Source organism: Dermacentor albipictus, chromosome 6, assembly GCF_038994185.2.
Source record: "Dermacentor albipictus isolate Rhodes 1998 colony chromosome 6, USDA_Dalb.pri_finalv2, whole genome shotgun sequence".
Lineage (NCBI taxonomy): Eukaryota > Metazoa > Arthropoda > Arachnida > Ixodida > Ixodidae > Dermacentor > Dermacentor albipictus.
Window position 1 is genome coordinate 116482307 of NC_091826.1, and position 19029 is coordinate 116501335.

The 19029-nt window shown below is 50.8% G+C and overlaps 1 protein-coding gene across 1 annotated transcript in view; it reads left to right on the top strand.

The window, feature by feature from the left end:
- Positions 1-19029, top strand: part of LOC135908292 (basement membrane-specific heparan sulfate proteoglycan core protein-like) — an 87928-nt gene that overhangs the window by 51859 nt on the left and 17040 nt on the right. The window contains exons 3-4 of the mRNA XM_070541274.1: positions 5361-5471; positions 7333-7539. Of these exons, the coding sequence (XP_070397375.1) occupies positions 5361-5471; positions 7333-7539 (318 nt within the window). The remainder of the gene's footprint in view (positions 1-5360; positions 5472-7332; positions 7540-19029) is intronic.

The following is a 19029-nucleotide window of genomic DNA, read 5'->3' on the forward strand; positions in this document are numbered from 1 at the left end:
AGCAAACTCAAACACAAACCCCTTTTCCAACGTTTCTATCATTCATAGAGCGGCGCGCCTGGTTCCTTGCAACATCCTGCAGATGGCGCTCGCATCCGCATCCCGCGCAAGAGGCCCCCTTTCTACCAGATGGCTGGCCTCCGTGCGTAGCGTTCGCTGCCAGCGTTTTCCCGGTAAACATTACCGTTACATAAGCTGCAGCTCCCTGGAAGCGTGAGAAGCAGTCAGGGATCTTCGAAAGCTATCGCCTTCCACACTTCAAGGCGAAGCTTAAGTTTCCTCCAATTTTTGTTTTTCTCTAGCCGCGGTTGCAATTACCATTTCTTTGAAGCTCGACCTAAGTAATGGACAACACTCAAATACAGTTGTTCTCCGGAGGCACTTAGCAAGAGGGACATTTTCTAGGAAATATATTTCATTTAGTCGGGGGGAACTTGCGCAGCATATGATATTCAGAGTGTCCTCGCGGAGCACGCTCGAACTCTAATCGCGTGGAACTGCTGTGCCAAGCATAGTGGAACGACCATTTGTTATACCATTCTGCGCGAAAAATACGAGCACGCGAGAACAACGCCCCTACGCTGGCGTCCACGTGGTTTCAACGTAGCGCCGACGCGCAGACGGTGTAGGAAGGTCATAAATCGAGCCCGCGCTGCCACCTCTGACGTTAAACTTGCCCGGTTTTCGCGCTCGAGTGCGCATGTTTTCTCGGCGCCCCCTCGGCCGAAGCAGCCGTGTATTGAAAGAATGCTTGTTTTGCCACGTGCTTCCAGAAATAATTAATCGATGCATCGCACCGTATTGTGTAACGCTCCATTTTGTTTTTCAAAACACACTGTTTATCATCTATCGCGCCGCGCGCCCAACCATGTGTTAGCAGCGGCGCGAACAGCAAAAAACTGAAATACTGCGCAAAAATAAGAAACATGGATTCTTAGAAAATGCGGCATGTGGTGCAATTATCAATGCCGTCCCGAAACTAGAATATCAGCTTTGACAAAGCTGCTTCTTTTCTTACAGGGGAGGGGGCATGCCATAAGTTATGCATTAGCCCGTGGTTGCAGTTATGTTGAGACCTCGTTTGTCGTATCGAGGATATCGTTGCCACTCACAGAAGTTGCCGCCTTGCTCCATGGAGCAATCACACACATATGCGATATGTAAATAAAGACTGCTGTCTTAAGGGCAAGAAAACTATGCTCTGATTACAAGGCGCGCTGTAGTGGGGGGGCTCCGGAATAATTTTAACCCTAGGGGGTTCCTTAAAGTGCACCCAAAGTACGGCTCAATAGCGTTTTTGTATCCCGCACTCATGGTAGTGCGGCCACCGCGGCTAAGATCGTACCCACGACCTGGCGCACTTCAGCGCAACGCCATGCTCACTACGCTACCGTGGCGCACCCTCAAGCGCTTGAACTGTACAATCGATGCCGGCCACAATTAACCCTGAGTGAAGTCCTTTCGCTTAGTGTTCGTAACCGTGGCGACAGCGCCTCTAGCATTCCAGAAGCATATTAGTCTTTCCCTGCGGAAGCCCTTGGCACACTTTGTTTCAATACTGTTGCCTCATTGCCTTTTTATTTCGAAAGCTACTAATATGGGCACACCCGCCGTATTTTTGCCGTCGCCGTCGCCGTGATGTTTCGTATAGAGTCCAAGCGCGATAACACCGTCGCCGCGTGTCGTATGTGCTAGCGAAAGCACGCGAGGGAAGCAAACGAAAGCATCTCTATCTGGCGCGTGCGAAGGAAGCGGATAGCAAACGCGCCGTGTTCCCTTGCGCGAAATGCCGTAGGGTGATGGGAGAGAGAGAGGGGGTGGGTGGCGTTGTACTCCGGCAACTGTGAATTTCACGACTGGTCGCAAGGGGAACTGGCGATCACGGCTCAATCTCGCGCGCCATATTTGGAGAAAAGCGGGGAGGCAGCGCGGGAGGCATGGGGGGCGGCGGCTTTGATTGCGTTAACAAGTTCGTACTTTGCACGGTCGCGCGCGGTCGCACGCGCCGTATCTTGCAAGGGATCTGCATACGGCTCATGCCTTGTTGTGCGCTGTGTTCTCGCCGCTCTTGCGTTGAAGCCGATAGACCGCACGAAGGTCACCTCGCTCGCTGCTGCTGCCGGGCTTGCTCACACCAGCGTTTTGATAACGGGTGTCCGCGCTTGTCGAGTGTGATGTGTTTACGCTTGCTTGTGCGCGCTGACACCACGTTTGTTAATTCAAGCGTATGTTTTCAAGTCTATACGGCTGATAAAACTACTATCTTTACTTCGCATAGCTGTATAGTAATTGTCTATCGCGATCGACGCTTCGCCTTTCGGGTGAAACGGAGACTTTTTGTGCTGAGGGAAGCCTTTACACGACAAGGAACCTGAAATTGCACAATGACAGCCAGTTCCTCGAAACGCCCAAAGAAAGTAAGAAGAGTAGTTATACCAAACGAATTATTTGTGGAACCAAGAAAACTGGTACACTATAGTGCCCCCATGAATGCTAATTATATCTTTTTGTCGTGGATAATGGGCTCGCTGAAAAAGAAAAGAATAGGGTCCTTGAGCTAGAACAATCGGTTTGTTGCGTCACATCATACAGGATTACGTCACTACGCGTCGTTCAAGTGGATATACGAGAACGGAAATTTTGCCTAGTTTCTATTGATTCGTAATTGTGCTGTAGTAAATATGGACATACGAGAAACGCACCGTTTGTGTAAGCAAAGACGGTCGCTCACTTCATGGTTGACTTGCGATAAGGGAGGGGTGTCACACGCAAAGGGAAGGAAAAGTTACAATTGTTGTGCAGTTCTTTCAAGCTTTACACTTTATTCGTCATATTCAGGTATTGTATCTGCGCTAATTATTGACCGCGCGGGAAAAAACAAATTGAAACGGGAAATTTTGTTGCAGAAACAAATCAACTGGCGACACCAGCTCTTATTGATTAGAAAATATATGTACCAGAACACTGTTATTCTCATGCAGAATGGCGGGTAGCGTGTTCCCTATTTCTTTACTATTTAGTGGCAGCTGTATATTATTTAGCTGTCCTCTGTGTGTCGTTCGTAGCTCTTTGTTATCCTTGATGATTCTTTCAACGATGCGTCGCATGTGATTTAGTAGAAGAAATGGGTAAAAACTCCAAACAATGCACGATGCAAATACGAAGGATTTCTTTGCATCTGTCCCTATCCTTCTGTATGTGTGCGAGAAACAAATAAAAACTTGTACTACTGCTACTACTACACTAAAAAACTACGTTTGATCCTCCAGAATGATTCACCCCACCAACAATTGAACTTCGTCCACTCAGCTTGGGCTGAGCCTCTTGGCAGCTGTGTCCCCTTTCCTTATACTCACCGATTCACAAGCGACTTGCCAAAATTTTCAGAAAGGGAAAATCTCCTACTGAGTCCTAAAAATCCTCACAGCAATGGCAAAGAAGCACCTACCAGATAAATACGTCGTTTGGACTCCGGGCCACGAGTCCCTGCTGGGGACTGAGGCAGTTGACGACTCCGTGCGAGCTCATAATCTCCGGGCTTTATCACAGAACATGCCAAGGAGGAAGAATGAAGTCCTCAATATGTGCAGCAATATTTCGCAACACTAAGGGACAGAAAGAATAACTTACCCGCCACCTCACTCCAATTGAACTAGGAAAGTGGGAGTAACCCTCACGAAATTATTCCGTCAAGAAGTGGTAAGGCCGGCACACGCTTCTGCCCTGTAGTCGCCATGTCGCTCCTCTCTTACCAACAGTACTGCACTCATATTTGCCTCCCTGGTGGTACGCTAACTAAGTGCAAAAAAATTGGAGGACGCTTAAGCTTCGCCTTCAAGAGTGGAACGCGAAAGCGTTCCCATCGATCCGCCAAGGTGTGTAAGACAATGCGCTACGGCGCAGCGATCCCTTACGACGCGCCCCGCATCGGACTTTGCACCCACCAATCACGCGGTGAGCGTCGAGCAACGCAGCGTTCGGCACGGCAACGAAACGTGCGCCTGTGCAAGCGGAACAAACCAAAGCACTCGGTGTCTCGGAGGGGGAAATGATCTACGCCAGCCAAACGTCGTGATCGGCATGGGCAGAGAGATAGGTAGATAGTGATCTAAAGAAAGGAAGGACGCTTGAATCTGCAACCCGTGTGGGAGCACGGCAAAGCGTCGTCAGGGGAGACGGAGTCGGGGCCGCGACGCGCCTCGCACCGGTCCCCGCACAGCGCCAATGCGCGCGTGGTGCGCCACCTGTCGCGGCAGCGCCGTACATTGAGAGGAGGGGGTCTTCTGTGTTTGCCGCAAGATGGCTCTGCGTGTGCGGAAAGCGCAGAAGAAATGTAGCGGAAACGTACTTCGCTACGCGTTTAACTGCGATTGCTGTAATTTACAGGCTCATAATTACCAATATACACAGCAATATAACTTTCTACGGCACGTTTGTAAGGGAACACCGAATTCACTAGAGGTGTTTTTGTCCCATTTTGAGTGATAGAACTCATGGCTGAGTGGTAGCGTCTCCGCCTCACACTCCGGAGACCCTGGTTGAATTCCTGCGCAGCCCATCTTGCAAGTTATTTATGAATTGCCTGCTGGGATTTTTCGCTCATGGCCTATTGCCACTGACGCCGACACCGACGACACCGGCTTTTCTGCGACACGAGCTCCTTAACGCTGTCGCGTTAATAAACCATTCATTCTACCGCCTGTCCTGCCACCTCCTCTCCACCTGCATGTTTCCTTGAACCGTTAGAATGAATTTTAGTCACAGCGTTTTACGCAATCACATTATTTCTTGCAGTCGACAGTTTGTCAATTTACCGAGCAAAAGCTCACTACTAAAAGGCTAGGCGAAAAAAAATCAGTTTTAATAACTTGGTTATAAATGAGCACTATATAAAACTACTCCCTAACGTTGGCCAATGTACAAGGATGCTAAATTGCTAGTATTTAACCGCATTTCAAAAGTGCAATAGAAGATGACGTCAGCATATACTGCTTATCAGATACGGCACTAATCCTAGAACACGACCTCCAAAGTCTTCAGCATAACTTGCGGTCTAAACGTTCTGGATTGTGCATCATTTCCAGCGAACGTTAGTGACTGCGTTTTATTATTTTTTTTGCTAGCAGAAGCACCCGTTCTTTGCGACGTTTCGTGACCCATCTGTTCCTATCCCCTAAATAATATTTTGCACTGATGCTGCTCTATGTATATTATCTGAAGCTAGCGTTTTGACACGATCCAAAATGTTGTTGCAGCATACCTTTAAGGCCTATATCCTTCTGGTTTACCAGGCTCGTCGTCATTTCTGTGTATTCCAAGTTACGATGGATTTGTTTTTTCTCGTTCATCTGCTTACGCAGTTCCTCAGCAGCCGCCGGTTATTAAGGACTCCCAAGGCAACCAACTGCGTGCCATAGCAGGGCCTTACGCGGAGGGCGACACCATGATGCTGACTTGCGCTGTGCCAGCTGGTATGAAAACTTACTTCAACCTTGCCCTTGCCCTGTGCAATCCCTCAATGTACGAGCGTTTGCCCCTGTGTCTGCAAGAATAAGCGTGGATTACTAGCTCGCAACATCGCACTTCTACATTTGAATTCAGCGGGTTTCGTGAACTCCCGCTCCTATCGACCCTTACGTGCCACTTCGCCAGCCTTATGGACCCTGCCGCCGTGAAACAACTGTATTGTGTGTCGCATGTGGTAGGACGCCGCACTTGCGAATGCGTATTCATTTCCAATAGGGATGGCCAACAGAGCGGCGTGCAATTTTGCCAGGCATGAGAAAATTAACGAGCACCTTCTGTGCCATTCCCCTTCCTTCGATGCTCAACGATTCGCTCTGTGAGCTGGATTCAGTCTCTTGTATGACAAACCTAGCTCTGAAAAAAAGGTAGTGGGAGCTTTAACTAAGTAGCTTGCATGTACAATGTCACAAAAGCCCTATAGTACTTCCTGCAGATGACTGCACTCTAGGAATGCTTGTTACTGTTCGCGAGCGTTCCTTTGCAAGAGTGTTCACAATGACTGCCTCATTATTGTTTTTCGTATCTTTTCCTCTTCTTGTTTGATTTCCTACTATCCTTTTTCAAAATGCAGCGTAGCCAAAAGAGTAGGTCCTTCGTTTACCTCTCTGCCTTTCCTTTTTTGTTTCTCGCTGGCAACATCTTTTTTTTTCATTGAGTGTCATGGCACAGACTCCGATGTAAACAGGAGAATCATGGCCTTCAAGTTCTTTTCAAAACAGAAACGATATGATGACCTCGGAGAGATGTTCCTTCAGATGAGAACATCTTTCCTGAATATGTTTCGTGAGCCCATGTTAAGGAATCTCCATTCTTTGTAGTCTTATTTCACTTTGTAATGTTATCACTGAATACGTCACGTGTGTTCTGCCACAGCTAATGTATCCGTGATTTGTAAACGAGAATGAGATGCAGAAGGCATTTTCCTGAGGCACAACGGCCGTCTGTCGTAAGCAGTGCATGCAGTAATACTAAAAAGTTTCGTGAGCGAGGCAGGAAGAAAACAAAGAAGCAAGAAATGGCAGCACAGCCAATCAATAACACGCCCGCTCGGCTACCGTATGATTGAGGAAGGATGAAAAGGGGCAGGCAGTAGAAAGAAAACCTAGTAAACGCACGAAAAACGCACTCGCATTAGCATTTACATCGCGGTCACAGTCGGTCGCAAATTCTACCTGTATTTGGAAAGCGCTGTAGCGCTCCTTCTCACCTACCTGTCTGCACCCAGGTATTTTGTGACTAGGGTGCTAGGCAGAGCTTCGAAATTTTGAAATCAGAGCGCAGTCCCGGTGCTCACCGTGTTAAAAAAAAGAAGGCATTATAACACGTGCTCACTTCACCACACGACTCCATCCTACGCTCCTCCTCCTCCTGTTCCCAGAACAACAAAACCAGCCCCACAACAGCCATGTCAGCTTAATACATAAACACTGCGCAATGTTGGGAGCAGAGAAAGGAAAGAATTACCACCAGAGCTTTACGCTACACGAATAAAGCTAAACATATCGGCCCTACACGCTATCGTCACGTCAGTGTGCACGGTGAGTTTTAGTGCTCCCGCTCTACAGGAAGAGCTACGACAGGTCAACCACGCAAGTGCGCATCGATTAAAAAAAAAACTACCGGAAACCAAACATTCGCTGGCAGGGCACTGAGTCTCAGAAATCACACATTGAACCGATACTACGAGGAAAAACGCGCCGGGAATGGCTTCATATACAGTTCGCTGGCCAAGACAGGACGCGTGAGGCAAAGTTCGCACTTAGTTGATTTCCTTCGTCCGTACTATTTTGCCTTGTCTGTGCGCAGCTGGCCACAAACTCACGCTCGCCTGGAGGCGAAACAGCCAACCGCTGGGATCATCGACAGCTACTGTCGCGACGCCTAGCGGAGGATGGGAGAACCATCTCGAGCTCGGTCCTTTATTCCGCGAGGACTTGCTCGTGAACGTCACCTGCGTGGCCACCAGTGACGTCACGCTGCCTGCAGAAAGCTCGGTGCTTATCGACATGTTTCGTAAGTACGTACAAACTGCACAAGTGGAATGTCTGAATCGTGTTACCAGTGCGCGGATGACGCTTCTCTTCAAAGTAATTATCTCATAACACGCGATGCACCGTTACAGACATCGGCTAACGCGTGACGTCTTAATTTGCGATGCCGCGGCACTCGCGCCCTGCGCTGAGAACCGAAAGTTTTTTTTTTTTAGTTGGTCAGAGTTTTGCATTGAGGCATCGCGAACAAGTTACACGTTCTAGATGCGCCAAATACGGCTTCCAGATGCTTCGGCTCCCAATTACTTTGTAGTGTATAAAGTAGGCGTTCCTTTGTGGCAACCAGAGCAAGATCAAATTTAGTCAATTTTATTCATTGTTACGCTTTACTGGTGGGCGTGGGTGCTTTAAATTCTGATGCGCCTATTTACATTTTCTGAAGCTGTGCTCTTTCTCCGCAACATTCGGTTTGAGTTGCTCTTTTCTGTTTTAATCTAAAAGGTAACCACAATATTAGTAAGGCCTACCACATTTTTCCGTATCAAGTTTGTTGTGATATTGCCTTACGTATGCATTGTGATACTATTTGTACCTGGGACGTTCCTAATGTTTGTCTGACTCAGCTGCCCAGAAATACAGTGCTCGTAAACCCGTCAACTATAGTCAAATTTCTCACGTTGCTCCTTTGTTTTAATGCGTCAAATAATGACTGGCCAATTGCTCAGGCTCGCACTTTGCTTCCTTCCTTCCTGCGTTCATTTCAGTTCATTTATTCATTCAATGGACTGAACAGTTACTTAAAAGCTTGACCTAAGCAAATTTAGTCACATTCTCTCTGATAAATTTTGTCGCATTGATTTAAATATTTAGTTCGTAAAATATATTATGACAAGCTGAATATTTGTTTCGGTACGCGCAAATATTCCCCCGTAAGTGCTTGTCTTTATAATAAAAAGAATTTAAAAATGCGTGCGGCACTAATTTACCATGACTATCCAAATATGCGAATTGCCGAAATGATTCATGCATCAGGCGAATACTTACAGCCCGGCTCTTCTCTTGCGCTCCCTCTTAACACGCTACGCCATCTGGTGGAGCCGCCTTTAAATGCATTAAATACATGCATACATAGTGACTGAAGGTGTCGTCAGAGAGTTTCGCTGAAAAGCGGCACTTACCCATAGGCCCATGTCCAGTGGCACACATACACGAATTGGCATCAAAGAGGTTCGAGGAGAGGCACATACGCAGGGACACATGTAAAAATGCACACCCAAGCGAACGGCCCCTATTTTTGAGCAGCACTACCTTTAGAAGAGCAGATAATTGCGAGTGTTTCGCGGTTAGAGGCAGCACAGGGGACGAGGACGAAGGAACGGAGACCACAGTTGCGATGCGGAACTAGCAAGTAAAGGTTATGTTCGCAAAACAACATCGAATTCAGATGCACTGAGCCCTTCACGTGATTCACAATCAAAAGCCAGTGGCAACAAGCGGCAAAAAACAAAAACAAAGCTGATATCTAAGACGATGTCAGGTTAAGAAGGTACAGAAATGATTGGTACAAACTAAACACACGCATGACAACTGCCCAAATCTGGCAAACATATTTTACACTCAAGCAAAGATAGTGATAGCTGGTTGACACAGGTGAAACTTTTCGTTTTTACGTATAAGGTCTCCATGTTTTCCCTCGGCACCTTATATCGACGTTTAAGCATTGAGCAACATACATGCTGCCTTCAAAAACGGGATTGCAGCCACAATCATACTTTATTATCTTGATCACGTTGAGCGTGAACACAGGAGCGCGCGGCTTTCAATACTACGAGTGTAGTTTAGCGAAACCTCAACATCATTTTGCGCCTGCGTGAGGACAGTATCCTTCCTTTACACGTATTACGTCATGGGAGCACTCGCATGTCGTCTGCTAGGCGCGTTTCTTTGATTCACTGTGGGTCGCAGCTAACTCAAAGGCCACACCACTCGGTTGTAAAATAAAACGGTGCCTTCCTCAACCGGGGGGTCGGAGCTACACACCGCGGAGTATTTTTTTTCGTCGCTGTCATTTCTGCGCGCAAATTTACTCTTACGGGAATTTTATGAAGCGAGAGAAGCAGGGTGTCTGAACAAAGCCCCCCCCCCCCTTCTCCCCTCTCCTACAGACCAATTTCTTCATTCAATTCACGTTTGCAAATGGTTTAGGCTCAATTACAAACTTAATAGCTGCTGGCTGAGGTTAACCACTGCTTCCAACGGGATACCTGGCGAAGCAGTCTTCGGCCGTAACAAGTTCTGCGATTCTACACGGGAGTGGATTGTAGACAGTTGGCACTAAGCTTATGTCTGCTCTCAGATTTCCCTAGTTATTCTCAAACAAATGCTCACCGCTAGTCTGGAGTGTTACAACAAATTGACCTGCTACCACGACTTCTTTCATGCACCCCGATATAAGTTTCCACAGGCTAATGCTTTGTTTCTTAGCCGTAAAATTGTATGTAGCAGACGACGAGTGCGATAGCGTGACGTCATAGGATAGGATAGGATAGGTTAGGGATAACTTTAATGAGGTGCCGGCATACGACGATTTAACGTGTCGTGACGCTGGCCAAGCGTCGACCCGGGGTTATACCCTACTCTGCACTAGCCCAGTTGGGCCCGTTTGTAGTGGGTCATGAGGCTTGTGCTTTTCGAGCGCACCCCGGGCGTGCTGGACGGCCCATAGTTGCGATTCCTTGTCTGCAGACTGCAGTGCAACTTGAAGTTCTGGCGGGTAAGTCCTGGAGGTAGCTGCCGTCGGGAACCTGGCACAGTCCCACATGATATGCCATTGGTCCGCCGGACCCGCTGCACAAACACCGCACAGCCCATTCGGATAGAGCTCTGGGTGAAGCACGTGCAGCATTGCGGGGGCGAGGAGTGACGCGGTCTGTATTTGTCTTAGTATTACGGCCTCCTCCCGACTGAGTGCCGGGTGGGGAGGCGGCATTGTCCGTCGAGCTAAGCGGTAACACTTGGTTACTTCGGCATAACTAGTCAATCTGTCCTTGGTTTCGAACCACCACACGGAACGGTCGCTCTCGGGGGCACGGAAGGTAAGCGCTCGTGCCTCCGAATGAGCCGTCTCGTTGTGGTTCGGTGAGGATGCACACTCGCCGGCGTGCGCCGGGAACCACTTGATACGGACGGTGCTGCCGCGGTGTTGAAGTTGGAGCTTGCCGATGATGGCGGCCGCCGGCGCGCATATTCGCCCCTTGGCAAAGTTGCGCACGGCATTCCTCGAGTCGCTGAGCACGGTGCGACACTCGGCCTCGGTGATCGCCAGAGCGATGGCAACCTCCTCAGCGTCTGTGGCGTTCGTGCACCGCACGCTCGCCGCCGTTGTCTTGGTGCCGGTAGCCGCCGCAACGACCACCACGGCGAAGCCTTCCCGCTTGTATTCCGCGGCGTCCACATACCGGGCGTGCGGGTCTTGGGCGTGTTGTTCAATGAGGGTCTTGGCCCGCGCCTGCCGCCGTTCTTGATTGTATTCCGGGTGCATGTTCTTCGGGATGGGGTCCACGTAAATGTGGGCCCGCGCCTCATCTGTGATCTCGCATGGTTGCCGGCTGGGAGCTTGAGGGCTGTAACCCAGGGACGTCAGTATACTGCGGCCCGTCTTGGTGGTAGAGAGGCGCTCGAATTGCGCGCTGAGCTGCGCCTCGGCTATTTCTTCTAGGGTGTTATGGACGCCGAGCTGCAAGAGCCGAGCCGTACTCGTGGTCTCCATTAAACCCAGCGCCGCCTTGTAAGCCCGTCTGATCAGCGTGTTGATCTTGGTCCTGTCAGTGACGTGCCAGTTAAGATAGGCCGCAACGTAGGCGATGTGACTGATCACGAACGACTGGACAAGGCGCACGAGACTGTCTTCACGCATGCCCGCCCGTCGTGCAGAGACTCGATGTATGAGCCGGATGGCGTCCATTGCCTTGGTGGTAAGCTTGTTGATGGTCTCGTCGTTGCGGCTGCTCTTGTTGAGCAGCAGGCCCAGGACCCTGATCTTGGGAACTTCGGGGATGCGTTGCCCCGATGCAGTCACAATTTTGATGTGATCACACTCGCGAAGAGGAGCGCGCTTCCGTCCCGGTCGAAGCGGTGTGAGGACGAACAGCTCGGATTTGGCGGGCGAGCACATGAGGCCTGTGCCATCGAGGTGCTGCTCGATGGCGGTAACCGCCGCTTGCAGCTGTTGCTCGATGCTGGCGTCGGGGCCGCCGGCCGCCCACAGGGTAATGTCGTCGGCGTAGATCGTATGCCGGACGCCGGTCCCCGCTACTGCCCTCGCTACCCCGATCATAACGAGGTTAAAGAGCAATGGCGATATAACCGAACCCTGTGGAGTACCCATACTGCCGAGCTTGTGTTCGGGGAGCTTGAGGTCTCCGGCGTGCAGCTCCACCGTGCGGTTGGTCAAGAAGTCTTGAATGTAATTGTAGCTCGTTACCCCCATGTTGAGCCTTGATACTTGTCCTAATATGGCTGAGTGCTTGACTTTGTCGAATGCACTTTGTAAATCGAGACCCAGAATTACTTTGCTGTCTTGTGTCTTGTTGTCGACGATTTCTTGTTTGAGCTGTAACATGGCATCTTGTGTGCTGAGTCTGCGCCGGAAGCCGATCATCGTGTCAGGATAGAGGCCTTCCTTCTCTAGGTATTCCTGCCAACGGTTGGCGACCACGTGCTCCAGCACCTTGCCCACGCAGGACGTCAGCGAGATGGGACGCAGGTTGCCGATGTCCAGTGGTTTGCCCGGTTTCGGAATGAGGATCGTTCTAGCCGTTTTCCACTGTCGGGGGAGCTTGCCCGAATGCCAGCATTCATTGAAGTAGTCGGTTAGGGCCTCTATCGAAGCGTCGTCCAGGTTGCGTAGCATCTTGTTTGTAACGAGATCTGGGCCGGCTGCTGAGCGGGTGTTGAGCTCGTGCAGCGCTACCTGTACCTCTGATATGGTAATGTCTCGGTCTAGCCACGCGTTGGGCAGCCCCCCGTAAGGCGGGTGGGTTTCTGTTGGCGTGTCTGGCAGATACTTGGCTTCCAGGCTCCTGATAACAGCGTCTTTTCCTTGTTGTTGTGTGATGGTGTGCATGAGGCGGGCCAGGCGGTCTCGCTGGGTTGACTTGGTCTTTGTTTCGTCTAGGAGGTGCCGAAATAGATTCCATGTACAACTGCGGTGCAATTCCCTGTCAGCTCGGTTGCAGATCTCGTTCCACTGTTGACGGCACAGGAGCATGCAATGTTGTTCAATGGCCCTATTTAAATCAGCCACCTTTTTCCTCAATTTACGATTCAGCCGGTGCTGCTTCCAACGCGCCTGTATCGAACGTTTGGCCTCTATCAGATGGGCCAGGCGGCTGTCCATGATGATGACGTCCTCGTCTGTTTCTGTGGTCTTTGTGGCTGAGCGCACTGCATCGCGGAGTTCTGCAGTCCAGGTTTCGATCTCCGTGATGTCTTGTGCTGTGGTGAGGCGCCCCTTACGGAATTCGTCCCAGTCCGTCCACTTACGTCATATGTACGAAGTAATAATTCCTTTACGCTGCACCGACTGAGCACGCGGAAAGCTTTTCGGCACCACTATTAAACTGCGCTGATAGTAGCGGATGCCACGGGCTCCCATGTTCAAGCTCAAGTTAATGAAGATAGTACCTGCTTAACCTGTCTTCCACTTTGGTGTCGGCTTTGCCCTTTTTTGTCACTTCTTGGCGTTTGCTTTTCATTCTGATTAACGTGATGCACTCAGTGTATAAGGGAAAAGCTCTTGCCCCACTACAAGTAGTGAGACGTGTCCCCGCGTCGGCTCCCGCTTTATGGGCAGTTTTGACCGGATTTTTCTCTCTTTGGGGCCTATTTCTGTGTTCAGCGGATCCGCGAAGTTACACGGTATACCGCGATATAGGACCTTCTTCAGTGAGTGGACTGTACTTGATTTTACGGCCTTTCTCGTCTAGACTACGCCACCGGAGGTGTTAACCCTTATCGCCGAGCCCGCCGTGCTCGTGGCCGCGCCGGTTCCCCGGCCGCTTGACGCTTTTGTCATGATGGAATACGCTGTGGAAGGCAAAGATATTGCTCCGGAAGACGCTTCGGAGGATGCTGGCTGGAAAATTTACACCCAGAGGAATTCTACGACCAAGCCAAGGCCATCATACGGCGGCAACGCTGTTAGCCCTAACGGCGGGCCGGGACCCAATAACGGCAAAGTGAGTCCAAACTCGCCTGCTAGCGTCAAGAAGGGTATCATCCTTCGCGGTAAAATGCCTCCGCTGCCGAAAAATGATATCAAGATTATCGTCAGGATTAGGGGAGTTCTGAATATTGCTAAAATTGGTGCGGCCACGGTGGCTGATGCAATCGCGGCTGCTGCTTGCATAGACGAGGTAAAGCGAGAAGCGGACACGATCTGCCCCAATTATCAGCAGAATATTGTGGTGGTTAGCACGCCGGAAGAAGAAAATGCTGCGAAGTACGTGAGGATCAAGGATTTATGCGTTGCTGGGCACATGCATGAAGCTGCGGCATATCGTGCGGCGGCGCATGAAACGTGCAAGGGAATCATAAGAAATGTTCCTCTCAGCGAGGGACCCGAAGCGCTCAGTCGCAAGATTGTTAACCCGCGTAATCCCCTGGCCCTGGCGGCAAAACGCATCAAGGAGTCGGGTACGGTCATCATCGCCTTCGATGGATACAAGGTGCCCAACTACGTTCGCTATGGTAACGCGCTGGTTAGGTGCACGCTTTACCGCAAGCAGATTGATGTTTGTTATGCTTGTGGAAAGCTGGGGCATCGCGCTGACGTCTGCCCCTCGCCGCAAGAAGTGGTTTGCAGGGGCTGCGGTTCAACCAATCCCAGTGAGGCCCACCGGTGTACGCCCAAGTGTGAACTGTGTGGGGGAGAGCATATAACGGCTGCCAAGGAGTGTCAGCAGCGGTTCCGTACCCCATATGTGGTCCGGCGCCGTCGATTTGAGCGGGCTATGGCGGACATCAAGGCGGAGGATGAAGAGAAGGGAGGCTTCAGGTACGACGACAGCCAGTTCCCGACGTTGGGCAAGACGCTGGAGAGCGGGCAAGGACAAGATCGTGGGCGTCGACGTTCAAGATCAAGATCAAGGAGACCAGGTAGAGCATCTCGCAGCCGCTCCAGTGGCCGGTCTGGGAGCAGATCGGCGTCTAAGGTGCGCTTCGGACTGGACCGGCAGTTGGGAACTGAGACTGCGCGTGGCCCCAATGGGACGTCGGGACAAGGTGTGCGCAAGAGTGGTGTGCTGCAGGGTCTACAAGGCAAGGGCACCGATGGAGCGGCAAGTGGTACTACCTGGACGGAGCGCACAAGTGCTCGAACGGAGATGCCTAGTTTGGTAAGGCCAGAGCAAAGCAAGAATGAGGCGAGATCCAAGAGGCTAGAAGAGGAAAACGCAGAGTTGAGAGAAATGGTGAGGCTGCTTAGGGCGGGAATCTCGGCCCTTAAGGGTTTGGCAGGACCTGCACCGGCAGAGAGGGCAATGCCTGAGCCCATAGAGAGCATGGATTTTGCTGATGTAGGTGAGGCTAGTGGGTCGCGCCCCTCAAAGAGGAAGGCGATGACTCATGAGGCGGAGCCCGCGTCGAGGAAGTTGAGATCTGAAGTGAAGGAGATGCTGTCGAGTGTTGTAGATAGTGTTAAGCAGGTCAATGATGGTCTGGTGCAGCTGAATACGCGTCTCACAGAGTCGCTCGGCTCGATTGATGGAAGGTTCAAGGAGCTGCAATGTAGAATAGAGGTGTTCGAAAACAAATCCAGTCTGAGTGCCCCTCCCCTTCTTAGGTCCGGATCTCAGTCGGATGGTTCCTCGACAGGAAAGTCTCAGGTTCAGCAAGATGGCTCGCAGCAAATGCTTCAACATGGCGCGACAAAGTGAGGCTTTTTGTGTGTGGCAATGGAACTGTAGGGGGTATGCTCGTAAACGGGCGCCTCTACAGCAGTATATTCGCGCGTGTAAGGGTAAGCCGCAGGCTATTCTACTGCAGGAGACAATGACGGAAGAAGTTTCTCTGACGGGCTATCGAACCGTCTTCGGCGGATCCAAAGCTCGGGGGACCTGCATTCTGTTGGATAGCAAACGGACGCATGTGATCCATGACCTTAAGATACCTTTAAGTCCCCTGGAATATGTCATGATTGAGGTGATTCCTAACCGGGTGAACAAGAAAAGCGTGTTTATTCTGAACGTGTATAGTGCCCCGAGGGACAGGGTGCAGAGATTCAAGCTGCTTCTGCAGAAGGCTTCTAAGCTTGCCAGGGACCATCCGCTGATCGTGGCTGGGGATTTTAATGCTCCGTATCACGTGTGGGGTTACAAGCATGACACAGTAAAAGGGAGAGACCTTTGGCAGAACGATGCGGAGTTTGACCTTACGCTGGTCACTGACCCTGCCTTTCCGACACGTATAGGGACGTCGACGTGTAGGGATACTACCCCAGACCTCTGCTTTGTAAAAAACGCAGCCAAGCCTAGTTGGTGCAATCTTGCCGAAGACCTAGGTAGTGATCATTATATTAACCAAGTCGTTTTTGAGGTTGAGGGTAGGCGCCCTAGGGCGTTAACGTTTATAGACTGGGATAAGTTTCGGATGATCCGGGAGGAGAGAGGAGAAAGGGGGAAGGTATTCGAAGGCCTGTACCGGCCGTCCCTGGAGGATTGGGTCACCCAGGTGAGGGAGGATGTAAAGGAGGCTACGAAGGAGATCACTACGGATTTGGAGGTGGATAGTATTGATAGCAGGCTGGCCCATCTGATTGAAGCCAAGCAGTCTATGCTGGCTAGGTGGAAGAAGCAGAGGCTTAATCGAAGGCTGCGCAAAAAGATTTCTGAGCTGAATAAGCTGATTGAGGAGCACTGTAAGCTTTTGTCTAGGCAACAGTGGGATGAGGTATGCAACTCGGTGGACGAGCAGGTGCGCAACGGGAGGTCGTGGGGCTTGCTTAAGCATTTGCTGAACGACTCCAATACGAGGGTTAGTCAGGGGCACGTCCTTGCTAGAGCTGTACACGAAGCAGTGGGGTCTGCCTCAGAGGAAGAGCTGGTTGAAAAGCTGGCCAACAAATACCTTCCTGTTGCGGACCCGGATGCTTTTCTAACGGAGCAGGCCTACACGGGAGAGGACAACTTTTCCCTAGATGAGGACTTTTCTGTTGAAGAGGTACGCACGGTTTTGCATAACCTTAAGAGCAAGTCGGCTCCCGGAGCGGACGGGATATCGAACAAGCTTTTGAAAAATCTGGACGATAGGTCAATCAAGTACCTTACCGGGGAGGTTAACGCTATGTGGAGAGACGGGGTGGTTCCGGAGCATTGGAAAACAGCTCTCACGGTGCTGATTCCCAAGGCTGGCAAAGTCCCGAGCATCGATAACTTAAGGCCTATTTCGCTCACTTCGTGTGTGGGCAAGGTAGCCGAGCATGCGGTGCTTAATCGGCTTACAAGGTACCTTGAGGAGAACCAGGTATACCCCCACACTATGATTGGTTTTAGGGCTGGGTTGTCGACTCAAGACGCAATGAAGCTCATCAAGCATCAGGTCATTGATGGAGATGGAAGGGGCGTTAAGGCCATCCTAGGGCTGGACCTGGAGAGGGCTTTTGACAACGTTCGCCACTCTTATATCCTTAAGTCCATTTCGGATCTTGGCCTCGGCGCGCGCTTTCATGACTGTGTCAGGTCCTTCCTGTCAGGCAGGAAGGCTACCTTGAAGGTTTCCGAGCTGGAGTCAAAGATGTTCAATCTTGGAGACAGGGGCACTCCTCAAGGGGCCGTCATCTCGCCCACATTGTTCAATCTGGCCATGGTCGGATTGACCAAGAAGCTCTTGGAGATTGAGGGGATTAGGCACACCATGTATGCAGATGACGTGACCATATGGTGTCCCGGTGGTAGTGAGGGCTATGTCGAAAGTGTTCTGCAGGAGGCAGTAGATGTAATCGAGAATCATTTGGACCCGACGGGGTTAAGGTGCTCCCCCTCTAAGTCGGAGCTGTTGCTGTACAGTCCCACTAGAAGGGGACGCAAGCCAAGGGGATGGAACCCCGTGGACCAGCTGAGCATTCAGCTTCGTACAAGAAATGGCAATCTCATACCTAGGGTAGATAAGATTAGGGTTCTGGGGATGATTATTGAGTCAAACGGCGCCAACACGCTGACGATCCAGAAGATCATTGCCAAGACAGAAAATGCGGTACGCCTAGTGAAGAGGGTGGCCAACAGGCAGACGGGGCTCAAGGAGGACAGTCTCATTAGACTTATGCACGCATTTGTATTGTGTCACTTTACTTATGTGGCGGCCATGCACAAGTGGAAACCATCGGAGAAGGAAAAGCTTGACACGCAGATTAGGAAGATCACGAAGAAAGTGTTGGGAGTGCCAATGTGCACCAGCACCGACCGACTTCTCCAGCTGGGAATTCATAATACCTTGGATGAGATAGCTGAGGCTCAGGAGAGGACGCAGATGGTGCGTCTCTCTACGACTAGCACGGGTCGGCAGATTCTGAGAGAGTTAGGGGTTCCTCAGGAGAAGATTTCGCAGCTTCATGTCGGTATTCCCGTGAAGGTCCGTAATCGGTATCACGTCAAGCCTGTAACATGCATCCGGAGCGAAATGTTGGTAGAAGAAAGGCAAGGGGAGCTTGCCTACTGAGACTCATTCGTGATGAGAATCAGAAGGTTGGCTTCGTCGATGCTTCTTTCAACGAGGAGAGAAAGGTGTTTACCATAGTTGTCGTGGACAATGAGGGCAGTCTCGTTAATGCTGCTACCGTTCGGACTGATAGGCCAGAGGTCGCGGAGCAAGCGGCTATTGCGCTCGCCTTGGTTGACAGGCGCAGGCCTTTTGTATATAGCGATTCAAAGTCGGCCGTTAGGGCCTTTGAGAAGGGCACGGTGGCTAAGGTTGCTTTTAAAATTATGCAGACATGTGAGATCTCTCAACACTACTTATGTTGGTTCCCTGCTCACCTTGGGATGATCGAGGGAGCCCCTCCGAATCTCAATGAGTCCGCTCATGAGGCAGCGCGAGATCTTACCCTCCGCTCTGCCCCGCGCAACGGCGTGGCGGTACTCCCCGAGAATAGAGACTCCCCTTCCACATACAATGAAATCGCGAAGTATTACCTTCTTAATCGCAGGGTTTACAGTTTGCCGCATCCTAAACTAAACAGGGCTCAGGCACTCACATTACGCTTACTACAGACTGGTACTTATCCTTGCCCACGGAGACTGAACATGTTTTATCCAGAGACGTATACAGAGCCTTACTGCCAAGATTGTGGTGCTTTAGCCACGCTCGAACACATGCTCTGGTCTTGCGAAATAATTGAAGACTCGGCGATCAAGAATGCGTCCAGGTGGGAGGCTGCACTTCGCAGCCCAGACCTGGATGAACAATTCTGGGCTGTCCAGCAGGCTCACGATGTGGCCGTGAGGCTTGGCCTTCCGGT